The following is a 15,958-nucleotide window of genomic DNA, read 5'->3' on the forward strand; positions in this document are numbered from 1 at the left end:
AGCTTTCCAGCAATTGAGTGGAGCCATTGAGACTGGGCGGGACCCTGGCTGCCCGCTCTCAAAGGGAAGGTTTCCCACCAGAGGGTCAGCAGGACTGACGAGCACCTCGCCTTCCATAGCCCGTCTGTGGCTCCATCCGTCCTTCCCAGGTGGGCAATGGAGAGGTGTGCCTCCACCCCCTGCAGAAGCCGTTCCTGGTTTGTTCCGCATCCTGTGGAAGCCACTTGTAGGAGCGCACTCAGCTACCCCTCTCAAGATTTCAAGTGTGCCCACTGGCTCAGAACAAGAGTACTGTACTGGCTCAATCAGGGATACAAGCTGAGAAGAAGAAGAAGAAAGAGCTGTGTTTTTGTACTGTGCTTTTTATTACCTAAAGGAGGTTCCAGATGGCCTGCTTGTCTGCCTGCCTGCCTGCCTGTCTGTCTGTCCATCCGTCTCTCTCTGTCTGTCTATTTAGGGATTTCTAAACCACCCCACTCCGAAGAATGGTCCCAGGGCAGTGTACAACAGTAAGAGAAGCCAAAGCATAAAATCCAACAAGTAAAAATGCAAAAATTCAGTTTAGGACCAGATCCTTGGATCCTGTTAACTTGCTTCTCCTTAGATGAAACCAACCAGCAAGCCAGGCAAACAGACTGACATGTATTTTATAAGAGACTGGCTTGAAGGCAGGGGGCATACGCAGCCAGTAGTAACCCCCAAATGTCACCTACTCTTCCTCTAACCACAACAGACACCCTGTGTGCTGAGGGAGCTCTAGGAGAACTGTTCTGTGAGAACAGCTCTAAGAGAACTGTGACTGACCCCAGGGCACCCAGCTGGCTGCATGTGGAGGAGTGGGGAATCCAACCCGCTCTTAACCACTACAGCTTGCTGTAGCTTTGTTGATGGCAGCGGGACCTTAGCATGGCTCCCTTTAGTTGGATTGCTGGGGGAGGAGAGGGGGGCAGCTTTGTACTCTCCGGTGAGGGGAAAGCACTCTTGCCTGAAAGCTCTGGGGCTCTGGCTCAGAGTAGTCCTGCCTGTTTGTGCAACATTTGGATGTCTTGAAGCGTGGGGATGGAGCCAGTGTGTCGTCTAGCTGTGAAAGGGGAGGGATGCCTTCCAGCAAATCAATCACAAATCTTGCCTTGCCTTCTGTACACAAATTGTCTACGATGGGCAGATTGTTAAGGCCTTAACTTTTCCGTTGATCCGAGGAGGGGAGAAATTCCCTTCTAATAATGCCTTCTGCTCGTCTGTGGCTTTGTTGACAAATAAGGAGGCAAATTCCCCGTCTTTGAGATGCACATTCAAACAATACAGTTTGTTAGAAGATCAAGCAGATGGCCACTCATCTTATTACCGTTAACAATAACAACAACAACAATAATAATAAAATAACAGCCCTCCAGTTTTAAATTGTGCCCAGTGTTGGAAAGCCTTTGTGCCTAACAAAACCTGAGAATTGGCTCCATAGGCTGCTCTTCTGAAATTCAGTCCAAGGTAGAGTTGCCACTCAAGTGCTGGCAATGAAGCAAGAAGCTTGGACAGCAAGTGGGCAATGGGGAATCACCATAGTCTCACCATAGAGTTTCAGAGGAATCCTAGAGTGGCTTCTATGTGATGGCTTCACGTTGGGTGTCAAGACGGAAGCAACATCACACCACAGATGTTCTGATGGGTCAACTGGAGGGCTGGATTTTTGGACGGTTAGGTGGATACGGAGCAGGCTAGAAAACCAACCCCAAAGAGCAGCTATCAATGGCGTTTCATCAGATTGGAGAGAGGTGACCAGTGGGGTGCCCCAAGGCTCTGTACTGGGTCCGGTACTATTCCAAATTTTTATTGGTGATTTGGATGAGGCGGTGGAAGGACTACTCATTAAATTTGCAGATGACACCCAATTGGAAGGAGTAGCCAACACCCCAGAAGACAGAAATAGAGTCCAACAGGATCTGAACATGCTGGGAAAGTGGGCAAACGAGAACAAGATGCCATTCAATAAGGAGAAGGGCAGAGTTCCACATCTGGGTCACAGAAATGAGAAGCGTGCACACCGGATGGGAGATACACTTCTGGGGAGCAGTGTGTCTGTGAACGAGAACTTGGGGTACTGTGGAGGCTAGGCTGACAATGAGCAGACTGTGTGATGGGGTGTGTGTGCACTTATCACTGGAGGGTCAAACCTCCTTCTCTCCTTGCAGGTCCCTCACTGCAAGTCCCTCACTGCATGTAACCTATAGACCAGGGGTAGGCAAACTGCGGCCCTCCAGATGTCCATGTTTGATGGCAGGGGCTTCTGGGAATTGTAGTCCATGGACATCTGGAGGGCCGCAGTTTGCCTACCCCTGGTCTATAGACGGAGGCTAACTTTGCACCAGGCATTTGTTCCTGGAGCGTAGCCTGACCGACTCCCAGAAAGGAGTGAAACGTGGACGGTGCCCAGTTGCTGCTTCTCCTTGCCGGGGAGCACATTGAGTTCCCGTAGGTTTGTTTGGGTGGCACTTTGGCGATGTGTGTCTTGCAGGGAAGGAATGAGTCACATGAGAGTCGTTCCATGTCAGCCAGCGGTTTTCCCTTTCAGCCCTCAACTCGCAAGTCGGGGATCTGGTGTCAGAGCCAGCCGCCGGGCAGCGTGTGCCTTTTCTTTTTCCTCCTCTGCCCCTTGGAGGAGGAGGAGGAGGAGGAGGAGGAGAGCGGCGACATGCCGCTTGAGCATGTTGACACAAAGCGAATAAACAGAGGAAGGGAGTCCAGCAGTTCCCCACCAGTGCTGATGTGTGTGGGAGGCGGTGGGGGGGGGCGAGAAAGAGAGGTTTGGCTGGGCAGCCGTCTTGGCCTGAAGTGGCAGAAGGAAGTGGCACTTGGAAGACCCACAAAGTCTTATTCTGGGAAGAAGTGTGTGTGTGTGTGTGTGCATGCATCTGAAGAAGTGTGCATACACATGAAAGCCTCTACAACAGGGTGTGCATAAGGGGACCCCTTAGACCAGGGGTAGTCAACCTGTGGTCCTCCAGATGCCCATGGACTACAATTCCCATGAGCCCCTGCCAGAAGTAAGATGCAGCAGGCAAATGCTGGCAGGGGCTCATGGGAATTGTAGTCCATGGGCATCTGGAGGACCACAGGTTGACTACCCCTGCCTTAGACTACACGGTGCTCAAACCAACAATCCATGTGTTAAACAACAATCCTTATTGTGCTTGAAAAGTTTAGGGTGGTTGGCCTCAAGGTTGGAGGTCTCCCAGAATTGCAGCTGGTGGAGAAAATTGCCACTTGGGAGGTAGACTCTATGGCAGAGGTGGCCAAACTGCGGGTCTCCAGATGTCTGTGAGCCCCTGCCACAGTTTGGCCATCCCTGCTCCATGGCATTGTCCCCCACACAAATCTCCCCCTTCCCTCCTCCTGCACCACGTGCAGAATCTGCAGGAATTTCCCAACCAGAGCCGACAACCCTAATCCTGCCCTCAGGTTGCCTCCAGAAATTAAGGGAGGAATTGCTGAATGGAAATAGGCCGGGGTTGAGGGTTACGCTGCAGCTGTAGCAAGATCCGGAGAGGTAAACTCAGAGGCAGAGATCAAAAGCAAGGAAAGGAAAGCAACTGTGAGAAAGTCACAAGAGGAGGAAGGAAATAGCGGAAGAATTAGGGCAGGGAAAGCAGTTTTCCGCCTTCTCTCAGCAAGAGATTTGCTTTGTGTCTCACATCTGGAAGTTCCATGCAGAGTTACCCTAGCCTAGAGAAACCCATGGACTTTGGCTGAATTTGTCTCTACAGAGGACAGCACTGTTAAAAGCCCAGTTTTATTTATTTATATATATTTACTTGATGTTTTGTATTTCACCTTTTCCCCCAATGGGGACTCGAAGCGGTTTGCATTCTTCTCCTTTCCCCCCATTTTATCTTCACAACAACCCTGTGAGGTGGGTTACTGACCCAAGGTCATGCAACAAAGCTTCCATGGTGGAGTGGGGATCTGAACCTGGGTCCCTGTTCCCAGCATTTTTAACCCAGTGCTTTTCAACTCTTTGACTGTGGAGAAATCCCTGAATTATTTTTCAGGCTTTGGGGGATCTTGTAAGTGGTGACATGCTTCTTCAGAGAAGTGGGGGTGGAAGTAAGATGCAGCAGGCGACCCATCAATCGATGGATCGATCAATCATTTACCATTTCCCTTGTGGAGGAAGAGACTAGGCCCGTAGACCAGCAGGGGAAGGGGGCTCCAGTGATGTCTAGGGATGTCAGCGGCCACCTGAACTTCTGGGAAAGGCCACGGAACCCCAGGGGAGCTCTAGAACCCTAATTGGGAATCCTTGCTTTAAGCACTATACAAGGCTGGCTCTCACCGGCTCCCTACACTATGGGGATGATGACAGACATTTATTCAAATTTACCTATTTAAAATATTTTATCTCACCTTTCCTTAGACCATGCTTCTTCAACAGAGGTTTTGTGAAACCCTGGGGTTTCTTCATGGCCCTGGAAGAGTTTTGCCAGTTGGGTGGGAGTTATTCATTTTTAATATATTTAAAAAAATTTTTAAATGTATTAGATGATAGCTGTTTCTCCGAAGCCATTGACAAAATTGCTCCCAGTGTCCTCTCCACGCCTGTCCCAAGCCACCCACGTAATATACCCTGGAGGTGTGCAGATGGAAACAGGAGCTGAGGCCGCTAGAGCCAGCTGGGTGGAAAACTCATGAGGAAGCATCAAGAGCATCTTATAAGACACTTATGAATAAAGCTGGTCTCAATCAGGGCCAGGGCTTTTTCGGTCCTGGCCCCAGCCTGGTGAAACACTCTCCCTGGGGGGATCAGGGCCACCCAGGATCTTAAACCGTTCCGAAGGGCCTGCAGGATATGGAGATGTTGAGGTTGAGGTCAGGCAAAAAGATCACAGAGGCTGGCCTCCCTCCCTGACAATCCATCTGTCAACCCCCAGAAAGGCTCAGATTGTCAGAAGGAGAATTGTTTGAAATGTTTAAATGTTTTGATGCTTTAAATCAGAGGTAGTCAAACTGCGGCCCTCCAGATGTCCTACAATTCCATGGATTGTAGTCCATGGACATCTGGAGGGCCGCAGTTTGACTACCCCTGCTTTAAATGTTTTAATGTCTAAATTGTATGATGGTTTTTGTATTTGTTGTCAGCTACCCTGAGCTGACCACGGAAGGGGAGATACAACCATTATTGTTGTTGTTGTTGTTATTGTTATTGTTATTGTTATTATTGCTTACTTCATGGCTTTTAACAGGGATTACTGGAAACGTGCGTTAGGTGCTTTGAATACTTCAATTATGTTAGAAATTATCATGAAAGATAGGAAATGAGAACGAGGAAACAGAAGATAAACTTTTTTGAATGCCCAGCCACGTGACTTACTGGGAACCTCACACACCCTGAGTCAAAAAGATTTGTGGAAGACAGACTTAACATTTAGTTTATATTCACAAAGGGGTACATTTGTACCCCTTTTAAAAGATACATAATTAGCTGTGATAAGGAAGACAGCTTTCAAATTTTCGCTTGTGTATGCACGTATGTATTGCCCACTAAAAACCTTACCCCTTCACAAGGCACATTTAAAACAAAAACCCTTAGAGTGGATTATGATTCCATAAAACAATCACTTGCAATTGTCTTTGCCATGTCCGACAGCAAAGAAAACAAGAGAGAGACAAAGCAGCCTTGTTGGAAAGAACGAAGAGGTGTTTTACAAAGAAAATTCATTCTCAATGGAATGTTTCTTCTAAGATTTAGAAGAGGATATGGGAACCATGGACTGGGATCAAGCACTCCTTCCTTAAGCAAGGCAGAAATGGACACGGTGCCAAAGAAACCCATGCCGTCCCATGAAAATGATGTCTGCATTATTCAGAATGTTCCCAGTTGGCGCAATCCTTGTCCGTATTGGATTAGGGTACCTGTAAACTGGTTTTTGATGTGTTCTTGTTAAGTCGCAGTGGAGTACAGCTTAAGCATGCCCTTATGGGGATAGATTAGAAGTATCAGGGTAGTTATGAATGGATCAGGGTCATTGCCAGATTGTGGAGGGCCCTGGGCAGAGACTGTCCCTTCTCTGCTACTTCCATCCCATTCATGCTTCCGTTCCCTGACCCGGGTGCCTTTGTATCCTTTCCCCACCTCCTCATGAGCCTCCCAGCAGGGTGGAAATAGAACGGCCATCCACATGCCCCTTTCCTGAGGGGGTTGAGCAGCATGTGTGGCTGGGGACATGGATAGCAGGATCCTTTCAGGCAGTTGGTGGGAGAAGAATGGCCAAGTGGGCACCAGAAAGGCAGGTGGGCCAGTGGTGGTGGGCCCTGGCAGCTGCCCTTTGTCACAGTGTGCCGATGCCGGCCCTGAACAGAAGGTGCAAAAACTGGTCTGCTCTCTGTCCTGTTGTGGAAATAGCTGGAATTCAGAGAGTCATTATTTCGTTGGTCGAAATTCTGGGCTGAATTTTGCACGCAAAAGAATCCACTGAGGAAAATAGCTCCAGATACAGCGGGGAGGGGGAAACGGCATTATATTTTAGATAAGTACATGAAAAAAGTATCGCTTACAGAGTGCGGTGAGGGTGCCTGGTGGTTTTATACGTTTTGTAAAACGCATTTATCAGAATGGCTGGTGGAACACATTGACTGTTCAGATCATGAAAAGTTTTGAATTAAATGAGCAGAAGTGCAGATTTCTCAGAATTTTGCTGCTGTTGAGTTATTGGGAGGGCTTGCGGTGAATTCTGATCAGCGAGATAATTGGATAGCCGAAGCATAAATACCGAGAGGCTGCAAAAAATGTAAGAATTATATGTTGATGCTTTTAATCTTAAAGTATGAAGCCTGTCTGGGGAGGGCTTAGATCAGCCCCTGCCAACCTTTTGACCATGGAGGAGCCCCTGAAATAACTGTTCAGGCTTCAAGGAGTCCCGGAAGTGATGTCAGCTGGCCACGCCTCCCTTCCAAGCCCCTGGAAGTGATCTCATGCTGACTGGTTTTATTTGTGATTTTATAGCTTATTGATTTTATTTTATATTTATGTTAAATTTTTTCCTTGTTTTTTCTGATTTATCCAAATTGTTGTTCACCAGCCTGAGATGGTAATGTCCAAGAGGGGTCGTTACAGATAAATAAATCCCCACCTGCATTAATGGGCAGGTTCAAGGAAGACTGAGATGGGAGAGACAAAAGGCTGTTTAAGGCGGGAGTAGGCGTGCAGGCTCCACCCACTTCTAGGCACACAAACCACGAGGGAGCTCACTCATTCTCGGGAGGGGAGCAGTGGGAGTGGCCACTGGCCGGGTCCCTAGCTTGTGCCTGTTAAGGCAGGAGAGGAAAAGCCATGGACCCCTAGTTGGGAATCACTGGTTTAGGGGGGTCTTCAACCCCCGGTCCACGGCCCGGTACCGGGCCGTTAAGGCCATGGTACCGGGCCGCCAGCGGCCGCGCCTGCCTTCCCCCCCCCCCGCAGCGAGAGGGGGGGAAGAGGCAGGCGTTGCCGCTGGCACGCCAGCGACGCAAATGCGCCCTTGTGGAGTCGCCGCGCATGCGTGTTGCGCCCCCTGCTGGTGAAAACGCGCACATGCGGCTGTTCTGTGCATGCGCGTTAGCGCCACCTAGTGGTGAAAACGTGCACGCGCGGCAACTGTGAGTACGTGTTTACGTGCAGCTGCTGTGGCCGGGCCGCCGGCTCTCTCCCACCCTCGGAGGCGGTCCCCGACTACATGAAGGTTGGGGACCGCTAGTTAAGAGAAAAGGAGCTGAAATACCCATTGCAAATATGCAATAGATCAGTCTATGAAGGTATTTCCTTCTAGGAGAAAGATCCATTTATATCCTTCGTATTACGAACCTTGCCTTATTCCCATCTCTCTATTGACAGGTATGACTTCATTGAGATACGAGATGGGGACAGTGATTCAGCCGACCTGCTGGGGAAGCACTGTGGAAGTATCGCTCCTCCTACCATCACGTCCTCAGGCCCTTCTCTCTACATTAAATTTACCTCCGACTATGCACGCCAAGGGGCTGGCTTCTCCCTGCGCTACGAGATCTACAAGACAGGTCAGTGGGGTTCCCATTTGGGGTTCCAGGCAGGTGAGCTGACTGTTAAGTCAGGACTTTTGGATCAGGTTGAAGACATGAAGCTGCCTGATGCTGAAAGCAGGGGTTGAACCTGGGGTGCTCTGTACGCCAAACAGGGGCTCCACCACCATTAAACCAAGGCTCATGGGACCTTCCCCCTGACTCTTAGTAACTCTTTCAGAAGGGCTGTGGCTCAGTGGTAGAGCACCTGCTTGGCATGCAGAACGTCTCAGGTTCAATCCCCTGCTTCTCCAGATAAATTGATCAGGTGTGGGTGGATGGATGGATGGATGGATGGATGGATGGATGGATGGATGGATGGATGGATGGATGGATGGATGGATGGATGGATGGATGGATAGATAGATAGATAGATAGATAGATAGATAGATAGATAGATAGATAGATAGATAGATAGATAGATAGATAGATAGATAGATAGCAAATGTAATTAATGTATCATAATAAGATATATAAAATTAATATATCATGATGGAGGCTCTTGCAAGAGTGCTTTAGCTCAAAACTTCCTGACAGGCAGAGCAAAAAGTGCCATCCTGCGTGAAAGATGGGAATTGGTATCTGACAGTACTTATCATGAATGCTTTGGGCTGATCCTGCCTTGAGCAGGAGGTTGGACCAGATGGCCTGCATGGCTCCCTCCAACTCAAGGATTCTATGATTCCATAACAGATAAGTGAGTTTGTCAGAATCAGAAGTAAAGTGGAAATTGGGTATTATCCTTGCAAGGAATTTGTCCCCAGGTTCTAAATACAAAGACTTAGTGGGGAAGATCTTCCAGAGCTCATTTCCCACATAGACAGTGGTGTTGAGCCATGAGTGTGTGGGAATAACACCCAGAAAGCATGGCTGATGGGCTTGTTTTGAATCGTAAAGATGTTAGTGCCATTCTAGGATTGTGTGCTGATATGTTTGCTAAATAGAGTGCTCCGGAATGATCTTTTAAAATACCTTTGTTCCATAGGCATGATTTCAATTGCAGAATTAAAGAGTGGCCAGTCAGTGCATATCCAGTGTATATCCAGTGTATACTTATGTATATCCACTCATGTACATCAGAAGTCTTGGCTGATCGGTGCAATTGGAAAGACTCCTGCCTGAGATCCTGGACTGGGTTGTCTTAAATAAGCTGCCATTAGTTCCCAGTCTGTGTTTAAAACATAACTTTCTTGGATGACGTTTGGTAGTCATTTACTCATTTTGATAGCAGAGTTCCGTATGCAACAAAGAGCAGGAAGAGCAGGAATGTTATTATTTTACTGTTAAATTTTAATTTTACCTCCCATCCACTCTCTTGATCCTAACCCATCTGTACCGTCTCAACAGTCAAGGGGTGGGGAGCTACCGTATTTTATTTCTGAAAGGATGTCAATAAACCATATTATGGCAAGGAGCTTGCGGTCTACTAAGGTTGCCAGCTCAGCATAAGATGTTCCAGGAGATTGAAGGGCCTTTATTACTACTACAACAACTACTACTTCTACTACTGCTGCTATGAGGGCTCTGCCTCATGCAGGCCAGAAAGAAGGGCAAGAACTGAGAAGACACTACACCCCCCCCCATACATAGTTTCTGTTTAATAAACCTCTTCTTTGGATTTTCAACCACCCGTTGGACCTTGGATGCTTCTTTATCACGGACTCTACTGGCTGTCCTCAGCCTGATTCCTGCCACGTGGCCTACCCACTGAGCCCTCCGGGAGGAGGTGGCCAGTTCCCTAGTTTGTGGCCAAGTCCATTTAGGCAGGAAGGAAAGGCTGCGGACCCTCTCTGGAGCTCCCACAGACCCTCAGGGATCCAAAGACCCCTGTTTGGGAATCCCTGCTCTAAAGTATGCTGTACAGTCCTCCCTGCAAAGCTGCCATTTCCTCCACGGGAGCTGATCCTTGTAATTTGAAGAGCAGTTTAATTCTGCAAGGAATCTAGCCCCCATTTTGAGGTCGGTAACAGGACCAGTCTTGTCAGGACCCCGATACCATATACCCATCTCTTTCCCCCCTGCCCAGTGCTCGGGCCTTGACTTCTCTGGAAGCTAAACTGCTTTGCACCCCCTGGCTAAATTTGCAGAATTTTTGGATTGAGCTACATGACTCCCTCTCCTGCAGTAACCCTGATCCATGTAATGACTCCCTATTTTATCCTTCATGTCTTTGGGGGTTGTTCCCCCCTCCCTCCGCTTTCCCTAGAAAAACAAAACCCTGAAAACCTCGCCTTATTTGTTCATTTTTGAGCACGATTTGCTTGCTGGCATCCCGAGGAGTGTGAGCATTGCTGGCTGCCGTTCTTACTGGCTCGTTCAACCTGGGGGCTGCTCGTTAGGAACGCAGAACTGGCGCGCGAGGTGTCAGACGCTCGGTTTTGGATCCGTTTCAGCTGCTATCACCCGTGAGCACTAGCAGCACGCTGCGAGGAGCTGGGGAAGGGAACGGCTGGGGAGGGGCGGAAGCTGGCTCCTCGGCCACGGGGACCGTCAGACAAAGCAGGGGCTGAGCGGCTTTAAAAAGTCCAACTCCTGGACGTACTTACTCACTTATTATCCTGTTTCCGACCTTTACCTTTGGGGGGGTAATGGGGGGGTGGGGGTGGCGGCGAATGCTATGCAACTTTTAGGCACACCTATAAGCAATTGGCTTCTTTTTCACAGACTCAGTGAGACTCATGTCTGAGAACCCCTTCGCTTAGCTGTATATGAGGCTCCTTATCCTATTAAAGCATCCGTCATGTTTCCAGTACGCCTTCCTCCTCCTCCTCCTCCTCCTCCTCCTCCTCCTTCCATGCTGCTTCCCTTTCCAAATCTGTTTCATCAACAGTTCCAGGAAGGTAAAATATTTCTGAGGCATATTAGCAGTGCTTTTAAAAAATTATTTCTGCCGTGACACAAAAAGCAGGCATCTTCATTAAACGATTGCATGTGTTCCAGAAGCAGAAAAAAATACATCTTTTCTTTGTGGCACGTACTAAAAAAACCCCTCATTAAAGTGAAAGAAGCAAGAACTGTCCTCTCTCAGATCAGCGTAGAGATTCCTCCTTTCTTGCCCCCCCTTCCCCCCCCCCCGCATCCCGGGTGGCTTATTTGATTCAAGCACTGATCAATAGCCTTGTGTATTTCTCTCTTCGGAAAGCCAAGGGTTTTCCAGCGGGTGCTTACTGCTGGTTGTAAAGGGAGGGCTTCTTGGCAATGCCATCAAGGGCACAAGATGGGCGCCTCTTGAACTCCATATAAGGGGAGCCATTCATCAGGACTTTTTAAATGCAAAACTGTTCTTGGGGAAAGTACAACAGCAGAAAAAAAGCTGATCAGAGGCCCTTTTAAATTGGCTCTGTCTAAATATTTGTCAGATCTGGTGTGCGTGGGGATGAGGCGCATCAGGAAATAAAAATAGCCTTGTTAGCGGCCTGCTGGCGTGGGTGAGACAAGGTTTCTGCGTGCTCCAGGGTGCCCCGGCTGCGTCTCACACAGGATAGCGGGGGCTGGTGGGTCATGGGACCCCGGCCGCCTGCCCACATTCCAGGGCCGGTATCTGGGATGGAAACCTCAGAAGATTTACATTGTTCTTAGAACATGAAACAGAGAACACGGAAAGGCAAAGGGGGGGGGGCAGTGCAAGGGGGAGCCAGTAATGTTTCTGAAAACAGCCACTCCTGTATCTTAAGGAGGTGGGAAAAAACAGAGGTGCACACACTTGTCCAGGGGTTTCTTTTGCCACAGCTGTTTGTTCCATGCAGATGTTGGTGCCTATAAACACATGGGTTTAGATCAGGGGTAGTCAAAGTGCGGCCCTCCAGATGTCCATGGACTACAATTCCCAGAAGCCCCTGCCAGCGAATGCTGGCAGGGGCTTCTGGGAATTGTAGTCCATGGACATCTGGAGGGCCGCACTTTGACTACCCCTGGTTTAGATCTTGCACAGACTAGCATATGACAGACTTGAGGTGGCCAGATCTCAACTGTAAACAACATACACTGGCATATGGGGGCGGAATTATCCCCTTGTTTATTCCTAGAATGTGGGGTTATGTTAAGCCACTATAAGTGTAAGTAAAAGATCTTACACAGTGGTATAGAGTAGAAGAAAAAAAGGATTCAAGCTTTACTGGTTCATATGAAAGCTACCATGGTGTAGTGGTTTGCGCTGAGGTGCCAAATTCATTGCTACGAAGGCTGGATCTAGCAAAAAGGTCACTTTGTCAGGCCAGCTCTTGTGTGCCATCAATTGTAATGCCAAGTACTAGAGCTATTTTACCAGCGCAATCCTTTTCTCAATATGCACAGGAGGTTTTGCACAGCACAGAGAAAACTTGAAAGACATAGTGTTGTAATCCAGTGGTCCCTAACCCCCGGTCCGGGGACTGGTATCAGTCCATGGATCAGTCGGTTCTGGGCCGCAGCTCCTCCTCGGCTGCTGCCTCGGGGGCTGCCCGGCCATTCTGCCGCCAGCTCACCTTTGGTGCTCTCCAGCAGCCGCCATGGCTGGGGCTCCCCCTCAGTGTGGCACTGCACAGTGGGAAGTCAGGGGCGCCGGCGGGAAAGCAAGTGGAGCAGGGGCTCAGGCGGCAGTGGTGACGTCCCTTGGCAAAAGACTATCCTCAGTAAAATTGTCAAGCGTTGACCGGTTCCCAGTGATAAAAGGGTTGGGGACCACTGTTGTAATCCCTTACTTGGTCCTCTCAAGGATCTCCTCAAAAAGGTGGCAGTACAGAACTGCTCCTTGCCTTCCTCAGCAAGGCTTGTTCTATTTCAAGACAAGAGATGAGCAACTGTAGTCTGGCTAGAAGTTTTGTAGTTTTATGTAAAGACAAGCCATATTTTGCTCCAGTCATATTTGATTATTTGCTCCAGTCAGTGCTGAATTTAGTGGAATAACTATTTTGCATATTTATTTCTGGTTTTGCTACTCCTAGAGAGGAGCAAGGAGATACATGTGAGCACTTGAAGCTGCCTGATATTGAATCATTGGTCCGTCAAGGTCAATATTGTCTACTCAGACTGTCAATGAGTCTCCAAGAATAGAATTAGGCTTGTGCACTTTGGCATGCTTCAGTCACTCCAGCGGCCATTCAAGCCCATCTGGTCATCAGGTTGACTACCCCTGTTCTATACCCCCTGAGCGACATCTGTATTTTTTTCCATTCATGGGGAATGGAGTCTGTGGACACTTTTCCTCATGCTGACCAAGTATTTTTAGAAAGTGGGCAAGGCCATGTGGAGTTTTGCCCAACAGGGCTTCTGATAGGCCACTAAAGATCTGACAGATTTTTCCAAATGGCTTTGGGCAGCAATTGACACTTCAGCCCAAGTATCCTCACTGCATAACTGAAGCTAAGCTGCAAGTGCACAAGATTTTAAAACAAAATGCTTGTCTAAAAAAGGCATCTGGTTTAAGCCAGTCTTCTGCCTGAAATGTTGAAATGTTACTCTTAGAGTTCTGTATAGCTTCACTTCCTGTCGAGGACCAGCCAGCTCCAGCAGAGTCATGCGATGGAGAGGACACCTCAGAGGAAAGGGCAACCTGCGGACCTGATCCAAGGCCACAGTCAGAAACAGGAGGAGCCAGACATGGATTCCCAACCAGGTCCCGGTACAATGGACTTGCAGACCCATATCCCTTAGTGGGCAGTGGAGAGTCCTCTGCCAGCCAGCTGACCTCCCCTGTCCCCAAAGCCTCAGGAACAGCATAGGAGAGAGATAAGAGGGGAGCTGCAGGGCAGGAGGAGGCGCAGTGCCAAGTTGGCTCCATATCAGCAACAAGGATGAGCGATTGCAGGAGCTTGGCTGAGATGGCTGGCAGGAGCCCACGTTTAGGGGGTGCTGCGGCAGCTGCATCGGTTGCCAGTAGCACTCTGGATGAAACTCAAGGTTTTGGTTTTGACCTTCAAGGCCACTCGTCTGGACCCAGTGTAGCTGAGGGACCGTCTCACTCCTTAGGCCTCATGCAGAGCTCTCCACTTGTTGATCCCTGGCTCGTGGGAAGTATCCCTGGTTTCAACCAGGGCAATTTTGGTCCTGGCCTCTGCCTGGTGGAATTAGCTCCCAGAAGAGCTAAGGGCCCTGTTGGAGCTCTCACAGTTCCCGAGGGCCTGTAAAAGAAGAAGAAGAAGAAGAAGAAGAGTTGGTTCTTATATGCCGCTTTTCCCTACCCGAAGGAGGCTCAAAGCAGCTTACAGTCGCCTTCCCTTTCCTCTCCCCACAACTGACACCCTGTGGGGTGGGTGAGGCTGAGAGAGCCCTGATATTCCTGCTCGGTCAGAGCAGTTTCATCAGTGCCGTGGCGAGCCCAAGGTCACCCAGATGGTTGCATGTGGGGGAGCGCAGAATCGAACCTGGCATGCCAGATTAGAAGTCTGCACTCCTAACCACTACACCAAACTGGCTGTACACCAAGCGAGCTCTTCCCTCAGGTTGTGACTGGGACAAGGAAGATCTGTTGGGTCCCTCTCCTGAGCATTCTCCTGATGCATGGGGCCAGAGGATTCCATTGAGTCTATGGGGTGGGGGTGACGCAATGGGTCACCCCCATTATGGGGATTATATAGGGTTCTGTATTTAAATCTTCTGTAAACCACCATGAGCTGGCTGGGCCAAGAGCAGTGGTCAACAAATACAATCTATAAATATAAATAACAAAGAAAAGCAACCAGTAAGGGTGTGGGTGCATGGAAGCAATGTCTCCATTAGTTAACTGACTTTACAGCCTATATGGTAGACTGAATCTCCTGTCCTGGACTTGGGCCTGTGCTCTGGGACTCTTCTTTTGGGTTTCCCTTTAGATTTGACCCCGTGAGTTTGGGCTAGCCAGGATATGGACTTTGGACTGGCATGCTGACAAATTCCGATGTCTAGTTCCTCCCTTTGCTGGCTCGCTGTGTCTGTATCAGGACATTTCCTGTCTTTTTGGGGTTGGGTTGGCCTCCTGCAGCAGCCTTTTTGTGGTTGCACCCAAAGGGGCCCCCAGGCTCAGAAAGAGGAGTGGACTCCTGGTCTACTAAATTGTTGTCTGTAAGGGAGGGATTGTTTTTGAAGTCACTGACTCTCATCAGTCCGGAGCGTGGCCGGCCTTTGGTGCTGTGGGGCTCTCAAGAAAGGCGGGCCTATAAATATTTTAAGTAAATAAATACATGGCAGCTGGTTCTTTGCTGCTGCTGAAAGGGAAGGACAGGGGACAGCTATCCTTTGTTCCTGAGTGGCTTTTGCCCCAAATGTGCAATGGTACATGTGTTACTCAGGGGTGAATCTTTGCAGTCCTTTGGTATATTCACATGTTGCGATGTACTGAACCCTGAGAATAACAGGAAATACAGGGATCCAAAAAAGTGTGGATTTCACAGCTAAGAACACTATCTATGGCATGCACATTCAGAACAGATAGGGCCCTTCCATTCAGGATTCTTTGCTAAGTGTCCTTACATTAAAGGAGGGTGAGAAGAAGACAATTACTTGAGGTCTCTTGTTTTAGCAAATTCAGTTACTTGTTTCCAGAGGCATATACCTGTGCCAGTCAGGCTGCGCCTACAGTTCCAGGTCATCCAATTAAATCCCATTCATTTTTGAAGTCATCTGATTAAATAAATTTCCATCAGTATAACATCGTCATGCTGTTTTCCCCGTCTTCCTTAAAGCATCCAGCCAAATACTCATATACGTTTTGGTTGGGGGGAGGGGTCAATGCATTTGATGCCTTTTTAGGATTGGTATGGTGCTTTTTCTGGGCTGGTTCTGCATAATATAAGTCAGAAGAGTTGTGGCAGTTAATTCTTTGTTATAGCAGTGGGACTGTAGGGGTCTTGTAACATTCCCTATCCCTCCCCCCTTCCCTCCCGAATGACCCCGTAGAGTAGGGAATTCAATTGTTAATTGTCTGGTCCCTACAGAGCAA

At 48.8% G+C, this 15,958-nt stretch overlaps 1 protein-coding gene across 4 annotated transcripts in view; it reads left to right on the plus strand.

Annotated features, from left to right (window-relative positions):
* Positions 1-15,958, plus strand: part of NRP2 (neuropilin 2) — a 258,365-nt gene that overhangs the window by 78,635 nt on the left and 163,772 nt on the right. For all 4 annotated transcript variants that reach the window (XM_077319234.1, XM_077319235.1, XM_077319233.1 and 1 more), the window contains exon 3: positions 7,862-8,043. In XM_077319234.1, coding sequence (XP_077175349.1) covers positions 7,862-8,043 — 182 coding nt within the window. The remainder of the gene's footprint in view (positions 1-7,861; positions 8,044-15,958) is intronic.

Source organism: Paroedura picta, chromosome 2 (assembly GCF_049243985.1).
Source record: "Paroedura picta isolate Pp20150507F chromosome 2, Ppicta_v3.0, whole genome shotgun sequence".
Classification (NCBI taxonomy): Eukaryota; Metazoa; Chordata; class Lepidosauria; order Squamata; family Gekkonidae; genus Paroedura; species Paroedura picta.